We start from the raw sequence: 18,166 nt of genomic DNA on the forward strand, positions 1-18,166 counted from the left end.
TTCCCTACGAAGTAGCCATACTGTGTGCTAATTAATGATTGCCTAATTAAGATCCTAAGCTCAACTTAAAATTCTAAAGAAATTCATTGCACAGAGAATGAACATTTGATTTAAGCATTCCGGCATGTTTTCCAACCAAAGAGCAATTGAATGCACCGTCAAATTGTGTAACCAAAGCCCAGAAGACGGAGCCTGTGAGTGGGCCTTGAAGGCAGCATCAGACTTTGAGCGACTGCCATTACTTCTATTGTCATTACTGACAGAGCGGCAGACTTGGTGTGAACTTCAGTGAAGCTTGAACGAGCATTTCTCTGACTTTTAAAATACAAACCTAACCTAACTTATCTTGTCTGACTTAGAACTGGAATCTGGTCTGTGAACGCAACATTTGTTTTACCTGTTGATTTTTGTTTCACTATTTAATATTGATTTTGTATGTGAGTCTGTGTGAGAGCAAGTTTGACTCAGAGATGGCTGAGGTACCGGCACGACAGCCGGTCGAAATAGACCCGGATTTTGAGCCTCTCAGCCGCCCGCGGTCCTGTACCTGGCCGCTGCCCCGGCCGGAGATCAACGACCCGGCCAGCTCCAACACATCCTCCCCGCTACCATCGGTGCATCAGGATCCGGGAGGAAACTGCGAGTTCATCAGTAAACTGGGCTTATTGGAGGAGGACTATGAAGAATATGCAGAGCAGAAACCGCATGTGCCTTGCAATGATTTTCAGTGTCTGGGGGGAAACTGTGTGCATCCCCACCACCTCCGCCACCATCATCATCATCCTCTGCAGCAGCAGCAGCAGCAGCAGCAGCTCCCGGGTCCGCAGCTGCCGCCTCAGCAACAGGTGCCTCTTACTGGGGGCGCACCCCTGGGCAGCTCCGGCCAGAGGAAGAGCAGCTCGTCCCGTCGCAACGCCTGGGGGAACATGTCGTACGCTGACCTGATCACCAAGGCGATAGACAGCTCACCTGAGAAGAGACTGACACTGTCTCAGATATATGACTGGATGGTCAAGAATGTGTCTTACTTCAAGGATAAAGGAGACAGTAACAGCTCTGCGGGCTGGAAGGTAAGAGTCAGCGTGCACGCAAGCATCCAGTTGTTAAGGATGAACCTGAGATGTTTTGATGGTTAAAAATGTAAACTTGTACTCCTTTAACGTCAAAGTAAGCCTATGGAGAAAAAAATTCAATGCCGTTAAAGGCACATACAGTTAGCTGCCCAATTCTGTTAAAACCCTGATGTGCCCTACCTAATGTGCAGGCAATCATCATAAGTGTCTGACTGCACTGATGCACATTTTAGACTTTTTATTGTCGAAGCAGATCGAGCTAAGTTGTATAAATGCTGGAGTTTTTGTCAGCCTTTTTTAAATTGGTTATGCATTGAATATGCAGCTTCATTTCCTCTGCAGTCCTGCTTTAAAAAAAATAGCAACAGGTCCCTTAAAACACTTTATCCTATTCTGCTGAATACTGTTGTATGATAGTGACCATAGGGAGGCATTTTCCAAGATATTTTGACATGTCATCGTAGGAAATTTACAGGGGTATTTCATTTGTTATGTTATTAGGAGGACCTGTGTTTGTCCTACTGCCCATGCCAGTGACGTCACAGCAATAGCAAAATACCTGGTGTGACATCACTTATTGCAGTAGGATCAGTTCAAGATTACATGACTGAGCGATTGACTTTTCCGATCTTGCAATCTTCAGATGCCAATTTGGCATGTTGCTTATTAATTAATTAATTTATTGTTTTTTAATTGGGCCAATAGTGAGTGCCGGTTCAGTGGCATTGATGGTCAGGCATCAGAAATGATTAATACTTGGAAAAAAATACATTTTTTACATTCTCCTGTAAGTAAAATTGTTTTCCTTGTGTAAAAAGGGTATTACATGTATTTTTTAATTAATATTTTAATTACAAACAAAACACATTTCAGCACATCTCACACAAACACACAACACACAAACAGACATTACAGAAAAAAGGAAAACCACACATATATGCACATACATACTTAAAATGTATTTTTTTTTCCAGATACATTAACATGATTTCAAAAATCTTCAACAGTTGTGTTTGACTTAGGCTGCTGAACTTTGGCATCACAGTAACCTTTGAAGTGGTTGCCTCCGTCAGTGCGAGCACACACCTCTGTTCTGTGTCAGTGAGGAAACACACAGCTCTGAAGCAGCAGAGAACCAAACTGACTGTAAACATCCCATACATGAGAATATTTCTCTCTTTACAATCCTGAGGTACAACACTGCAATCATACCTCACATGTTTCCATCTGCTTGTGGACATCAGAAAATCTTCAGTAATCTGAAGCTTTAGTATACACCTGTTTGAATCAGGACAACAATGTGCAGGAACACTGTAGGGATCAACACACATTTCAGATGTACCTTGTCCTATTTCCCAGTAAACCTTAATGGAAACCATCTATCCACTGTCACTACAAAACATGCTGACTCATGGTCTATGCAGCACTTTATAAAGCTGTGCTTTCTGGCCTGGAAATGTATTGGAATGATTTAGCACACGTGAAAAGCTGTATCCTGATGCTTGTAAAAACATGCTAATCCAGGTCTTAATATTGTCTCGCCGGGTGAGACAGTTACTCAGCCATGATGGAGAGAAATTAAATAGGATAAAAGCAGGCAGAGAAAGGAAAGCAGACTCAAATGACATAAAAGCTTCACACAAAATTTCAGTCCAATTCATATTTCAGCTTCGCAGCCCTTCCTGTAACCCATGCACTCTCGTGAGACCTCATTTTGCAGTTATGTCGGGAAATAACTTTGTGAACCTCAATCAAATATAGTTTCCATTGTTTCACACCCCTTTGTGAAAAGCTTGATCACAGTCTCTATTATGATGTATGGCTCTGCTAAACCTCCCTTTCCTCCTTTTCTTAGTCTTTCTGCAGTTATTCAACTAGTTGTTCCACATACATTAGGTGCAATAGCTGGTGGGATTGCAGTCAGGTTTTTTGGCCAGGGAAGCAGCGTGGAGCAAACTGTTCAGAGCTCCCCCGACAATAACAGGAGGTGACACAAACAGTTCAATCAGTATTGGGGAGTGTGTCAGAGGGAAAGAAACTTGGGAGAAGGGAATGCTGGGAACAACGTCAAACATCCTCCATTCCTGAGCTGTGTGCTCATATCTTTTGTGCTCCTGTCTTCTAGAGTTTCCTCAGCGGATGCTAAAGCTTGGAGAAAGGGATTGCTGCTCTTTATCCTATCATTTCCTTCTCTGCCCCCACTTAGGCCTTCTGTTGAAGGTGTCCAAGTGGAGCTTAGAGAGTTAGACTTTTCATAGGCCGGCTGTTCTTTCAGCACCAAGATCTGTCAAAAAAAATGGGCAGCTGTCCCAATATCTTTTTCAAATATTAGATTTTCTATTAGTTCTATGTTACTTCATTTATTTTTTCATTGATTTTAGAATCCGTTTTTTGATAAATGTACGTTTATGAACGAACAATAACTACAACAATCAATGACATCCAACCAGAAGTTCAGCCAACCTCCCAGTGACTGACTCTCCATGCTGTAATTCTCTACTCCACTGCTGTCTCTAATGTTGGATTTCATTTTTTTTATATATATATATGAAACAAATAATCCTTTTCTTATGACTTTAAGTAAGCATTTTACTTAGAATCCTAACTAGTTTTTGTAGCCACTATTATTATTGTGTACCATTCAATGAAGCATGCAGCAAATTCCTCACAAACAATAGCATCAGCCTGTTTATCTTTAATATTAAATCAACACCTCTCCACTTCAACCTCTGCATTCCTAAATGTTGGCATGCTTCGCTGGGCCTTGGAACCACCGGCTAATAGTTATTTTTACACTTTCCTGTTAAAAAAACACAAAAGTCCCCCCACAATGAACTATGATGCATTTCCTGCAGAGTAGATGGAAAACAGTGCCATGTGTTAACACTCCAGCCCTGCAAAACATCAGGGTCAGGGCTGGAAAAAGAGGAGGAACCAATAGGAAAGACCAAGCATGGATCATGTTTGTGCATCTAATTCTATGTAAAGTAATGTTATTCCATTTCAGCGTTCCTGCCACATGCTAAAAGAAATCATCAGTCTGCTTGTTATTATGTTTTGTGTCATGTCCTGCCCCATGTGTTGACTTTAGAATCCACATGCGTGAACGTCCCTGATTGTAATGACAGATAGAGATAAGCCAGAGGCCTCATGGTGGGTGGAGGGCGTTGAGTTTGAACCTCAGTGATTATACAGCTCCACCTAGAAAACTGAAGGTGGGTGGAGGGCTGGGCGAGGGCGACGATGCTGCAGCTAGAACTTCCTGTCTCCCTCATGTTATGGAGATTCTTTAGTTTTCCCTCTAAAAATCGTATGGTGACTATGATGCCTTTACCAGAGGAAGAGAGGGCCCCTGCCAACTGGGTGGACTGGTTCCCCTGGGATATTAGTGGTTCTATGAGCGGCAGTGTGCAGCATGCAAGATACTTTACCGTCTTACTGGTAGTGCCACTGTTTTTCTCAGTGAGCTGTGACCTTGCATAATGGAACAGGATGTAGCACCCCTAAGTTTAACTGGCACTGGAGGTTCTGAGGTGTTCCTTTTAAAACATATATTTTACCTACCATTACTTGAACTTTTTAAAGGTGTGAAATGCGTAAAAAAGCCATTGGTTTATAATTTATATAGATATAAGGCAGTTTGCTTTATGAATAAATATACAGCTTTGGTGTGAGCCTGCAGTAGTGTGTGCAATCACTGGCCCCATTTTGACCTGGTATTAAAATCCAATCGGAGGGATCTGGTCAGAAGGCGATAGCTGTTGTTTATAGGTGGAAACACTCCAAGGAAGTTTTGAGGATGCACTGAAATCCGATCACTTAGACCACAATTGAAGGTAGTCCATGAAGTTGTTTATCTCACTCCGAGACTCAAGATGAGCTGAGTTACTGGGACATCCCATTTAACATTAATTTAACATCTACCAGATCACATTACTGCTGGTGAAGTGTGAGAAAGATATATGATTGTAGACGGTGGTGACATGAATTACATTTTTCCCACAATAGCTTCAATTACACCTACGCTTTAATCTAACTAAAGTAAAAAGTAAATGTACTGTATGTAAGTTTGAATTGTCATTCTGAGCATGTTAACATACAGACATTGTCATCTAGCTCGAAGCACCAATGGGATTTTAAGTACAGAGCTGCTAGCGTGGCCGTAGAATATTAATAGTCATGTATAAAACCAGAGAAAGCAAATTCCAGAGTTTAAGCATCAATTTTTAAATAAATCAGGTGTTGGTTCATGAACTCAGTTTGAGGACACATGCCTGACAAGAGGCTGCTAAAAGGGGCAAAACAAAACCTGAATAACTGGCAGCTAATGGTCTTGGGATCACAAGGTTAAAAGCGAAGCCTTCCTTGAACTTAAGCGGCCCACTGAAAGTAACCCCATGAAGAACGGGAGGCTTGGGGCGGGGGCTTTTAAAGAGGAGCGAGCGTGGCTTGAGGGAAGGAGCGGAGCAGTCAGCTGATGTGAGCTGGAGCCTGTGGAGAGTCTGCTGTCCACACATGTGTGAGTCTGTGGAATCTTTGGCATGTGGGTTTCTGCATTGTCTTCCAGTCCTGTGCAAGATAACACCCCCCTCCACCGGCCTTAAATCCATTATACAGAAAACAAAAGGTAATGGATGCCGAGGGAGACAAAGAAATATAATGTAGAAAGAGAAACATGATCAAAAGTAATTAGTTTAAGATTAGTGTCTAATTCTGTCAAAAAAAACAGTTATCCTGTAAAGTTTGCAACAATTGTGTGTCACTCTCAGGATTAGGCTAAGAAAGATTAGAGATCAAGTTTCCAATCAGGTTAGTATTTCTGAATGTAAGACTGGTAATAATAATGGACAGAGCGTGTGTGACGTCACCCATTGGTTTGTGGAGATCTGCTATGGGTAGTCGAGTTTGCCGTTACGGGCCATCCTGGTTGCGGATGTGACCATTTTCGACGAGAGTGAGGGAAAAGCCACATTACATTACACACTTTTACTGGCAATCACATCATAGCCACGCCCTAAATCACCCCCTGCTTTATCGCTGATTTTAAAATCAATGAGACCAAGCGATTGAGACCATTTACTCATTATTAAAATGTTTATTTTGGGAATAAATCAAGTGACAAGTGGGTCACTTTCTCATAGACTTCTACAGAAACCGACCTCCTTTTGCAGCTGCACGTGTCGCCCCCTGCTGGAATTCAGATAGAATGCAGGTTAAAGGCACTGCAGCATTTGCAAAACTTCGCTGAGCCGGATGCTTTGTCCATTAATATTACTAGTCTATGATATTTAGTAGGATTTAACTATGATATTTTGTTTTTTTAATCAATAGTCCATCCCGTGAGGATGAGGAACCCGTCAGTGTCTCTCATTCTCATTTGACCCCCTCTTGTTTATCTAAAGCTGAACCCTGAACACAAAGCTCCCCATTCCTTTTCATAGTCCCACTTTGAAGCCATTCCAGAAGTAGGTCACTCAGTTTGATGCTCACAGTGTTAATGAAGTAGCTTGCATTGTGCCTGGAGCCATGAAGAGGTGACATGGTCCCCACACTGTGCTGGAGGTCCTCCTTCTTCTTCTTTTTCTGCAGCAGCAGCAGCAGCTCTTGCCTTTTTACCGCCCTGTAACAGAAAACTTGTGTTCATTTTCAACTTCCTGGGTCAGAGGAGAAAGGGGGGAGGGGTGCACAGGAAGACACTGTCAGGAAGTGGCTTGTCCTTTTACTGTAATCTCTACTTAGTGTTGTGCTTTTGTGTTCTGTTATTTACACCACATATCTGACTGCCGTGTTGCGGCAGTAGCAATATGCCAGCATTTATTAAAGATAACAGCTCTGATTTATTGTCAGCCATCTGCTATTGTGTTGTTGCACCAAAAAGAAGCCATCATATATTAGGCCAAGGAGTATCAACTCTTGTCTCGCAAGATTAACCAGTTATTTGCCTTTTTTCTTTATAGGATGATTTTTTCCCCTTGTTTTTTTGTGAGTTTTTTTATTTTTGTACATTGAGAAATCACAGACAGTGAAAACCATTACAAACCATACACTGAAGCTGGGAACGCATCCCAGGATCAAAAAACATTGAGAGGATAGACGGGAGGGAGGTAAGACAAACCAACACATGCAGAAACAGACAGACACACAGACAGACACATGCCAAGGGACCAAACACATGCGTAAGTCAAGGCGAAGGCTGCAGCACAAGGCTACAGCCCGGTCCTCAGAGCTTCAGAGAGTGTCCAGAGTTCTTCGTCTGGCTCTATGAATGCGTGCAATGTTTTCCCTTTTTACATCTAGCAGCAACGAAGCTATTGCTAAATTATATTTTATGTGTCACATCCTACATTTTAATTTGATAAAAATTATCTTTTAGCGGAATTGTATTGTAATGAAATCAACATATTGTTTAATAATTAAAAAAATAAAATAATTTCAACCAATTTTCAATAATAAGAGTGATTTGATAATAGTTTCTGTTTTACCAGTGTGTGAAGCGAGATCATCTTCATTCTTTTTATATGCAACTGTGTACATTTGCCATATTGTGCTATATATCACTACATTGTGATACTGATTTCCGGCATATCATCCACATATCACTAATGGGAAGCCAAAACGCATCAACATTTTAAACTACACTGTCTGTTAGCAGAAGTCTCGACGGCCAACAAACTGGTTAAGTAGTACACCCCAGCTGACCTCTTTGTAGTCAATGGCAGCCAACGAGATTAACATACTTCCTTATTTCACTGTTAATGCGATTTTAATTATGGACAATTGTTTTGTGTTTCCCCTTTTACAACAAAAAAATGCTCTCAGGGTGGTTGCCCCCATCAATGAGGTCAATGAAGCACTCTTTAGAAGAAAAAGAATTTAATCTAATTTAACCGGATTGGATTGAATGGCGATAGTAAAATGAGTCATTTCGTGGGGGTTCTGATGCTCAAAAGTATTTATGCACTGATTTACAGATCTCTTCTACCATGTAAGTCTATGGGAAAAATCGTTTTGGGCCCAAATGGCATCATGTGACGGATTCGGAAGTTCCAAATTCCACCGTTCGACCAGTTTGTAAAACTTGCTTAAAAGCTTGGCACACGTAAGTAAATAGCAGCGAAACCTCTGAGTGTACAGGGGTGTGTGTTTTGCTTAGCATTTAAAATAGTCACTTGTAAGAGGAAAACCAATTTTATTTTATTGTTATTTCACAGTTCACATCTCAATGTTTTTGTGATAACTGGAGCTCTGTTAGGGCCACTACACTTTGGCCTAGTTAGATGCAAATTTAAAGTGATTCTCTTTTTCCCTCCAATTTTTCCCCACTAACTAAACATCAGGCTTCATCACTGATATAATACAGAGTTAGTGACTTGAGATGCAGCTGGCCTCCAGCAGTCGGTCTCCTGGGGGGATCCTCTGTCCTGTCTGTGGTTGTGTCTGGCGCTGCATGTAAAACGTCTGGACCAGTGGCAAGTGAGGCCACTTTCACTGTGGCTGCACCTGTCCCTGCAACTGGGCCTTGTTTGTTTACTTATCCTGTGACCGTTACTGCAAAGCTCATGCTTCACTGCACAAGCAACAGCAGCTGTGTCAATTCAAATGTTTTGAAGTCCAGTAGGAGGAGTCGCTTCATGCTGCAGCCGTGTGTTTTGATGATATAGATCGCTGTTGATTTAGAGATCATTGGCTACATTGGTATGGAGCTAGATTTGTTTCTTTATTACATGCGAGATAATAAATGATCTGAGAGAAGAAAAAAATAGCTTGAGGGAAAAAGATATCACACTGATAGCAAAAAAGCATTTTATGAGAGAAAAAAAACTACTTGAGAGAAAATGTTTTCATACCAATATCAAAAAATAATAATATTTGAGACTAAAAAAAGTTCTAATACAATTCTGAAATTTTTCAAATTATTTCTCAAAAAATAAACTCTCTCAAAATACTTTGTTAAACTCTCAAATATACATATTTTTGCTAACTGTGTGCGATTTCTCTCAAAAAATTGTGTTTCTCTCAAAACATTCTTCTCGCTCTCAATACCTAAGTCTTTGCTCTCGATCCAATTTCTTGCTCTTGTCTCAGGGTTTTTCTCTCGCTGTGAAAATAATGTCATGGGCAGGGCCAAGTTCCTATTGGCCAGACGGACCGCCATCAGCGGGGATCGGTCCATGTGAAAACATTGCTAGAAAGCTTCGCTGCCGCCCTCGACCTGATCTGATCGGAGCTCCAGGGGGACACGGAGAGCTACACACCTGCTAGCAGCGGCCCATCCCCCGGCCATGACCACAGCTTGCTTTGCTGATGTTGTGCCCACATTTTGTATCCCTGCCAAAAATTGCACCCACTTGGGCATCAAAAATACTTTCTGCTGAATAACGCATCTCTTAATCCTCCCTGCACCCAAGCATTGCACCCAGGGACTAAGGAAAGGATAATAAAACACTGATGTCTCTAAACTTATAATCATCATTGATGCACTTATAATCATCATTGATGAACATGAAACAGAAATGTACATACCCTAGCTTTTAAATTGTGCCTACTTTGCCTTATAAAATCATTATTTTCCCTTGTGGATGCAAGTCTTGGCAGGGATGCAGAACTTGACGTTCGTTATACCCACTGATGGAGGTCCGTCTGTAGCTCCAGGACCAGCAGCTCACTGCCAGTGTTTGACTGTTAAAAAGTGCTTAGATAACTAAAATGTATTTATTTATAAGCGGGCTGTTTGGTTAGTTCGCTAACGCTAGCTTGCTATTTCACCATGACCGGTGGTGAGCTTCAGGGGGGTTGGGCCACTGCTGTCGAGTGTGTGGCTCTCCGTGTCCCGCTGGTGCTCCAAACAGATTAGATCAGGTCGAGGTTGGCAAAGGTTTAAACACTTTTTAACAGTCAAACTGAAACCCTGGCGGTGAGCTCCAGATCCTGCAGCCGCAGACGGACCGCCATCAGTGGGAATCGGCCAGCGTGCTAGAAAGTGCTAGAAAACTTTGCTGCCGACCTTGACCTGATCTGATCAGCAAAGCAAACTCTGGTCATGGCCGGGGGTTGTGCCACTGCTACTGGGTGTGGGGCTCTCATGAGGATGTCTAGAAAAGAGTTGGTCCACTGCTGCCATGACAATGTGTGAGGCGGTTGCAAAAAGACCTTTCCCATGTCAGGCATCCCTGCACCAGCTGACCTGTAGGACCAGTGTGATGTTAAAACTCAAATAGTCTTCAGTGTAGAGCCAGTTTTTGTCAGGTGTAGCGAGATAAATGGTCCTTTAAAGCGCTTTATATGAGGTAATATGTTATATTATATATGTTCATAGCACATACAATTTAACAAAGGCTAACATCAAGAATGTAAAGAGATTTTTGGTAGCACACAAAAATCAATCAGCCTGACCCCACTCGACCCACAAACACTATGCAAGATATTCTGTCCTCAACTCAAGAGAGGCGAATGGCAAATGAGTATTATATTACAATAGTTTGAGATGAGATCTTTAATATGTAATGCATGTTAACACTTGAACGGCTTGTGTTGGACCACTGCCCTAATTACCCAATATATCTTTTCTCTTAGACATTTATGTCACTTACAGGCCTCCATAATCTGTGCCTGGGAACTTCCCTGGTTGCCATAAAAGGTCAATGAGGAGCACATAGATTTCTCAAAGCCTCATATTCAAATGAGCTGCCATGCAGCTACAGGTGCACATATTTTACTACTTCAAAGTGGGTTAAAAAAAATCAGGGCTGTAACTAAATTTTTAATAAAGAAGTTTAGCAACAATGTAACCAATAGGCCACCTTGGGTTGGGCTTTCAGAGACATAATGTGTGAATGGGGTTCTCCTGAATTAGTGGGGCAGGGGATGTCTTTTGTTCTCTTTGGGTTGAGGTGAGGTCTGTCTCGGACAAGGATTATCCCAGACAGAGTAGAGCATTCCCCTTCCCAGGACCCAGTCAAGCAGTCCATACTCTATTGTGGGCACTAATCACAGGCTGCAGATATTTGCATATCACTAGTGATCACAGCCGTGTGTGAGCAAGACACGTTTGGTTAGTGGAATATAAATTGGTTTGCAGACGGTGCATCACATTGCTCAGATCTCAGGTCCTCCGCTAATGACTCATTTCCTGTCTTCGCTTACAGATTGAAATCTCGTAAAAAGAAGAAAAAAAGGGGAGAAAAGGTCACAAATCAAATGAACACGAGTCAGATTGAGCATTGCATTTTGAGGCCATGCAGTGAGCGTTAAACTTCACCTCATATCCCTCCAGTATGCATCGACACAGGAAGCCATATTTAAAATTCAGTACAAGAGAAGGGTAGAGTCGATGATTTTCCTCCTCTCTACGTTCCTGCTCATCCAACCTGTTTGCGTGTCTCTGTCTGGGCCGGCTGACGAGCTCCACAGTGAACTCAATGACCGTGGCTCTGCCAGCAAAAACATTGCACTCTGTCGCCCCCCCCATCCTTACTTCGAACTCTGTAACCTCCCCCCCTCCTCCCACCCCGCTGCTGCCTCCAGGATCTGGTTCTAGAGTTTGAGGTTGAACTTGCAGTGGTTCAGTGGCTTTGTATGGGGTTATCCAAAACAATACTCAAAACAGTCCTACATTTCTTCTATTCCTACAACTATTTGTCTTTCTGATATTAGTCTTGGTTTTGCAGCTACTGTACATCAAATTATTGAATATTTAGTTGATCACATTATAAAGCCATCCTCAATATGAAATAAATCATAATTATATACTAGAATTTGAGTCACATTCTGATTATTAATATGCTCTGAATGCCCCAACACAAGACATAGGGAACCTTTTTGTCCAGAGAGACCAGGCCAAACAGTAAATCTGTGTCCGGTCAGATGGTTTTTATTCCTGAGAGGACTACCGCAGTAGGCTCCTCTGCGTCCGTTTTAGAGTTCATAACATAGCATTAGAGAAAATGGACTGGATGAGGCTTTAGGTGTATACATGTTAGAACAAGGACACTTGTGACCACATACAAAAAAAGTGAGCATGTTGGTTGAACCCAAAGTAGTACAGCATTTTTTGAATCCGCTCTCTCAGTAAATGTTTTCTGGTGGTGGATGGGTGGGATCGGGCTGTGCAGATCAAACAGGGTGTAAATCCCAGGAAACATATGATTATGGCCTACGGTGAGGAGGGAGTAGGAAGACCACCCTAATAAACTCTAACAAAGGACGTTTCAAAGCAGCAAGTGTTGAATGCGTAGCTTTAACTACAAGCAGTGAAAGTGTGGTAAAGGCTTAAGAACATACAATGAAAAAATACTTTATATGTGAAAAAAATAAATAAATTTAACATACAATAAGAGGCTTAGTCTGCAAATCAAGCATGTGACTCATGCACATCATGAAATTGCATCAGTATAATTTGATGTCCATAGCCAGATATATGATTTAATCAGGCTCAACTTTAAACGAGCAAAGCGTAGCTGATTGTGGCAGTGGTATACTGTTTGTACTTTTTATTAACTTGTCTTCCATTATGGGTTTTGAGAAATAATTTGTTCAGTTATGTTGATCTGCATTTAGTGTGTTTCGTGCCATCTTTTATTTAGTTTATTGTCCTATTCAGTAACAGGTACTGTACACTGGCTGCACTGTCTTGAAATGTACCAAATATTTATTTAGTGTAAAATAAAAGACATCACATATCCTATTCATCCCTTGTTTCTTTTCATTTATTGGCTTTGACATTTCACTCAACTACCAGCTTCTTCTCCATTCAGGATGAAAAATTACAAACATTTCCTCTGCAGCAATATACATAGTCATTTAATTCTTTCTGAAAAACCACAAAAGATAACTCACAGTTGCTTCTTTTTGCACCAGAGGGTCAGAATTTGAACAGCACTTTGTAGATGCGCTAGATATTTCATGAGGAAAATATTGGACAACATTTTGCTCATTATCAACAACAAAAAATCACCCTTTGGAAATGAAATCCTGTTGTGGAGTTATTTTGTTTTCTCTATAGCTGCACTATAGCATCTTCCTGACTCAGAGTCCAGAGATAACTTTCAGATGATTCACTTTTTTCCAGAACTCCATCAGACACAACCTGTCCCTGCACAGTCGCTTCATGCGCATACAAAACGAGGGAACAGGGAAAAGCTCCTGGTGGATGCTAAACCCAGAGGGGGGAAAGAGCGGAAAGTCACCTCGACGCAGAGCTGCCTCTATGGACAACAACAGTAAGTTTGCCAAGAGCAGAGGAAGGGCCACAAAGAAAAAGGTATAGTCCTGTTTAATTATTCTATTGATAAAATCCATATGTGTATAGTTTGGTCATATAGTTTTCTTACAGTGGGTTTAAATCTTGGTTGAAGGAACAGTTTTTTGTGATATATTGTCATATATGTCAGATGAATATGAAGCTGAAGCCAGTAGCCTTTAAGCTTAGCTTAGCATAACAACTGGAAACAGACTAAAACATTCAGCCTGGTTTCTGTCCCAAGGTAATGAAATCTTCCTGTACCTGTGAAGGTGACTCATTAACGTGTTAATTCTTGTTTGTTTATTTTGTACAAAAAACAATGTGTATAACGATAATGTATAGTTTTACATGCGTTTATGTGTGGAAATCCTAGCGGGATGCAGTGACCTCCTGGAGACTTCAGGAGGTCACTGCAGATTTTGTAAGGCGATAAGTGGGCGTCCACGAAGCGTAGCGTAACTTAAAACTTGTCTATTGTTCATTTCTAAAGAAACACAACAATGTATTAAAGGTTCCATTACCTTGTACCTCACGTTATGGGCTAATGATTGTGACATAACCAATCCACAATGACTTGCTGTGGCATGGTCGACAAATCACTGTATTGTCAGTTGAAGTATGCAGTCAGTTTCAACTTACATTAGCTGTTAAGGTTTAATTAATAATGTTAACTAGAATTTTAGTTGGCAATAATTAGCCTGTGCTTATGTTATCTCCTTACATATACCTACGCTCTCCGTCTCTGCTGATTGGGAATGATTGTGATTTCTCTTGGCACAGCTACCAGAAGGCTTACAACTTTCAGACAGGTTGCTCACATCACATCTATGTCGTCCAGCTCAGTTGGAGGCTGCGCAGTAACGCTCAGCACTCACCGGAAAAGTGCTTCAAATATCCTTCACTGGTCTCTGCCCAGAGCAACGGGATCTGTCGGTCCATTTCTTTAATTGTCTATGAGATTTTGCAGGCCCCCAGAAAGTGCAATCAGACTTTCGTACAATGTTGTTCTGGCCCCTTGTGATATTGCAACAGAAAATCCCCCAGCTGCCAAAAAAGGAATTTTCCCACAGGCCACTATTATAAAAGAAACATGAAACTCATGCCCGGACAGCTCGAACTGCAAACAAGGTTGATTATCACTCTATTCTGAATTTTCAATCCATGGCCCGTTGATATTGGAAAACCTTACCTTGGGCCGAGAAAAACCTGTGACATCACTACAGTGAAGGGTCCATGGGCCAAGCGGTAACTTATAGGCGGGGCTAGCAGGAATCGCACTACTGTGCATATTAAGGAGGTAACCCCTAAGAAACCTTTTGCCTTATGTCCTAGGTGAGCAACTCCAATGAACTGAATAGGCGCCATTTTGGGATCCGGTATCTAGTTTTTATTATATGTGTATTATTATATGGAATTTGTCACCTTTGGACAGAGCCAGGCTGTCTGTTTCCCCATTACCAGTGTAATGCTAGGCTAAGCTAACCAGTTGCTGGTGGTAGCTTTAGATATGAGTGTGGTGTCAATATTCTCATCTAACTCTCCGCAAGCTGGCTAATAAGCAAATTTCCCAAATTGTCACCCATTCCTATAATTTTGATGGTATTATACATTGGTTTTTGTTATGGCAGTATGCATGAACTGTTAATGTTTTTCTATCCTTAGATGGCTCTACAGGAAGGGGTTGAGGGAGGAGCAGGCAGCCCTGGCTCCCAGTACTCTCACTGGCTGGGAAGCCCAAACTCCCACAGTAACGAGGACTTTGAAGCTTGGAGCTCCTTTAGGACGCGCACCAGCTCTGACGCCAGCACCCTGAGTGGTTGCCATTCGCCTTTCCCTTCTGAACAGGATGACCTGGGAGAGTCTGATGGCCATATGATTTACCCCGGAGTGACTGGGACCAAGATAACCTCCACCCTGCCCAGCCTGTCCGAGGTAGATGGATCGATGGGCCAACATGGCTCAGAGAACGTCATGGAGAGTCTGCTGGGCAATCTGAACCTGCTGTCTCCTAAAACAACACAGCTAGGTTCTGACACCTCACATTCATTAAACTCTGCCCTGCTTCGGAATAGCCCCTACATCTCCACTGGCTTGACCCCGCATCCACAGAAGGACTACCATAAGGGCATGTACAGCCAGGTGAGGATGAACTCCCTGTCCACTGGCCCCATGCAGACGCTTCCAGAGACCAAGCCGGGTTTCAGGGTGTATGAGAACCAGTATATCAGCCCTGCTGGCCTCCTCAAAGAGCTGCTGACCTCAGAGTCAGAGGCCAGCAGAGATACACAGGCATCTCAGGTTGGGAGGGGAGGTTGCCTAATGCCCACTTTCAGCCACCGGAGCCACAGGGGGGGTCATGATGGAGTACAAATGATAAATCCTCCTCAAAGTCTTCCAGCTCTTCATGTAAATCTGCACGCTATACATAGACAGGGTCCTTCAACTTCACACGATTTGAATAGCTGTAACACAATCCCCCTGACTAATCTGACTAGTCTTGCAGCGGCCCCTCGAATGACCAGCCTAAGGACATGCATGCAGCTGCCCCGTGGACACCCAGCACACACTAACGCTGTTTCGGCAAGCTATGGCAGCAACAACGGCTACAAGGAACTCAGCTCGGTTCACCCACACAGCCATCATCAGGAGCGGCTGCCCAGTGACCTAGATAACATGTCCATTGAGAGGTTTGAATGTGACATGGAGACTGTCCTCCATGAAACCCTCATGGATGGCGGGGCCCTGGACTTTAACTTTGACCCCGCAGCTGGATTTCCTCAGAGGGTGAAGACCACCACACATAGCTGGGTGTCAGGCTAGGATGCATGCTGGATCACAAACAGGTTGGACTGACAAGTAGTCTGGCCGTACAATTATTAAAACTATAACAGATATAAAGTCTTGTTTTAAAACGTCCGTGTTTCTCATCCCTGAACATTTTCCATTCTCCCTCACAGGAGCTTAACACCGCTGATCACCTTCTTTCAGAGGCCGGACAATGTAAATCCACAGAAGCCACCACCATCACTCTCCACAGAGCATCTGACAAAAAGTTATTTTCAAAAATGTGCACGTCTTGAGTTGCAGTTTCACGTATAACAATGCATAAAATGCAATGTTTTTGCAGAGCTAGGGTCAATGAATTCAGATCCACATACTGACATAATACAAAACTGTTTTATTAATAATGGTATTGTACATTTAAGAACTCTGCAGAGAGACAGTGAATGAGAAACAAGACAGCATTAACAGACTAGTCTTGTTTGCCACATGTAACCACATTGTGGGTGATGGTGGTGAGGTGAAGATGTTTTAAAATCATTTGTTTACGTGCTACCAGTCATTTGGGGCCAACAAAGCAGCATATATTCAGCAAGATAACATTATGGATAAATATTTCCACAGTCAGAATTAAACCATTAACCTGTGGTTTTTGGTCCACATTAATGGACTAAACACCTGCTAAATGTGATGTTCTATGTGGTCAGTGACAAGAATTTCAGAAGGTCTTTCACCATCCAGCCCTTATAGCGAATGATTACATGAGGGTTAACCTATACCTGATACATGTGTTGCTATGTAATATGTAGAGTGTATAAACTTCATTAAAATAGTAAATTAAAAATGTACCAGAGAAAATGCACGATAAGAACAGGATATTTTCAGGAATAGACCTCTGGACAACAGCACATAGCGGATCATGAAATAAACACCAATAAATCCTAAAATATTCTAATTGGCAAATACATTGTCAAATTGAACATTAGCCATATCTTCTCACTATGTCATTAGAGACTGTGGGACAAGCTGCACCTCTGACTGAAATGAATTAATTATTCATATACTGTATGATGCTATTTATTTATGTTTTTTATTTTAAGTGTACTTTTTAGGATTATGCTTTGTACTTTGTATGCTTGTAAAAAAATATGCGTGCCTATGCTGTAACAATGTATATACTTTATTTGAGTTATATGATATTTTGATGATGTTTTTTGTTACATCAAACTAATATTGAATAAGGAAAGTGGTATTAGATCTGTCACCTTCTAAAAACAGTTCACTGAAAGTCCACACTGATATCAATTAATGTAGAGGAGTGCACTTGGTGAACACTCCCTGTTAAGTTAATGGTATTTTCATGCAATAATTAGGAGTTGTTTAGTGCCGGTTTTTGGGTACACCTATCAAGAATAATGTTTTTCCACATCTTATTTTGCCTATTTGGACAATGTTGCTGTCAAGGAAAAACCTCACAGCTCTAGTGTACATGAACATCTCAATCACTCTTGAAGTTATTAAAACAAACTTCAAAACCAAATTAGGATAAACTGAAAAAACATGGTGGTCAAATTTTGTGTGTGTGTGTGTGTGTGTGTGTGTGTGTGCGCGTGTGCGTGTGTGTGTGTGTGTGTAGATGGAGAGGCTGATAGTGAGTTCCCTGACCTGACTGGAAATGGATTATGGTCTTCAAAGTTTAGCTGACACAGCCCAGGGTTCACTTGGTATTTACCTCCCAGCAGCTACAGTTGTTATGCACCAAACACATTTTAAAGAATGTGTGCCAATTCACTGTGCCTACATGATCTCACGGACACAAAATGTTGTACATATCATTTTCTTTAGCAGTACATTTTTGTACATGAAGGGTTTAAATTAGGACTATCCTGAAGTGTTATACTGTATGTAGGCCTATAATTGTGCTAGAAATGATGGTTTACATATCTCAGTCCAAACCATATCAAGAAATATATGAACACTCATACCTCAAAATAGTTTTACCTCTGAAGTGTTGAAGGGATATTTCCAGCTATTTTCCTGAGTGAGTAATGTATTAAATATTTTTGACACA

At 41.7% G+C, this 18,166-nt stretch overlaps 1 protein-coding gene across 2 annotated transcripts; it reads left to right on the forward strand.

Moving 5' to 3' along the window:
* The first annotated feature begins 250 nt into the window (after nucleotides 1–250).
* LOC117955707 (forkhead box protein O1-A-like) lies at nucleotides 251–16,647 on the forward strand. 2 transcript variants are annotated; one of them, XM_034890362.1, is made up of 4 exons: nucleotides 251–1,070; nucleotides 13,141–13,332; nucleotides 14,977–16,157; nucleotides 16,272–16,647. In XM_034890362.1, the coding sequence occupies exons 1-3, from the start codon at nucleotides 471–473 to the stop codon at nucleotides 16,132–16,134; spliced, it is 1,950 nt and encodes a 649-aa protein (XP_034746253.1). In that variant the 5' UTR covers nucleotides 251–470; the 3' UTR covers nucleotides 16,135–16,157; nucleotides 16,272–16,647. The 2 variants fall into 2 exon arrangements, with proteins under 2 accessions (XP_034746253.1, XP_034746252.1); XM_034890361.1 differs by having other exon boundaries at nucleotides 252–1,070; nucleotides 14,977–16,181.
* Nucleotides 16,648–18,166: the final 1,519 nt, after the last annotated feature.

The sequence above is a fragment of the Etheostoma cragini genome, chromosome 13, assembly GCF_013103735.1.
Source record: "Etheostoma cragini isolate CJK2018 chromosome 13, CSU_Ecrag_1.0, whole genome shotgun sequence".
In the NCBI taxonomy this organism is placed as follows: Eukaryota; Metazoa; Chordata; class Actinopteri; order Perciformes; family Percidae; genus Etheostoma; species Etheostoma cragini.

Bases quoted from the DNA above. Each gene is read 5' to 3' on its own strand.
- LOC117955707 (XM_034890362.1), top strand. From the start codon at position 471: ATGGCTGAGGTACCGGCACGACAGCCGGTCGAAATAGACCCGGATTTT. The intron at 1,071-13,140 runs GTAAGAGTCAGC...ACTTTTTTCCAG, and splicing joins ACAGCTCTGCGGGCTGGAAG to AACTCCATCAGACACAACCT. The intron at 13,333-14,976 runs GTATAGTCCTGT...TTCTATCCTTAG, and splicing joins GAAGGGCCACAAAGAAAAAG to ATGGCTCTACAGGAAGGGGT.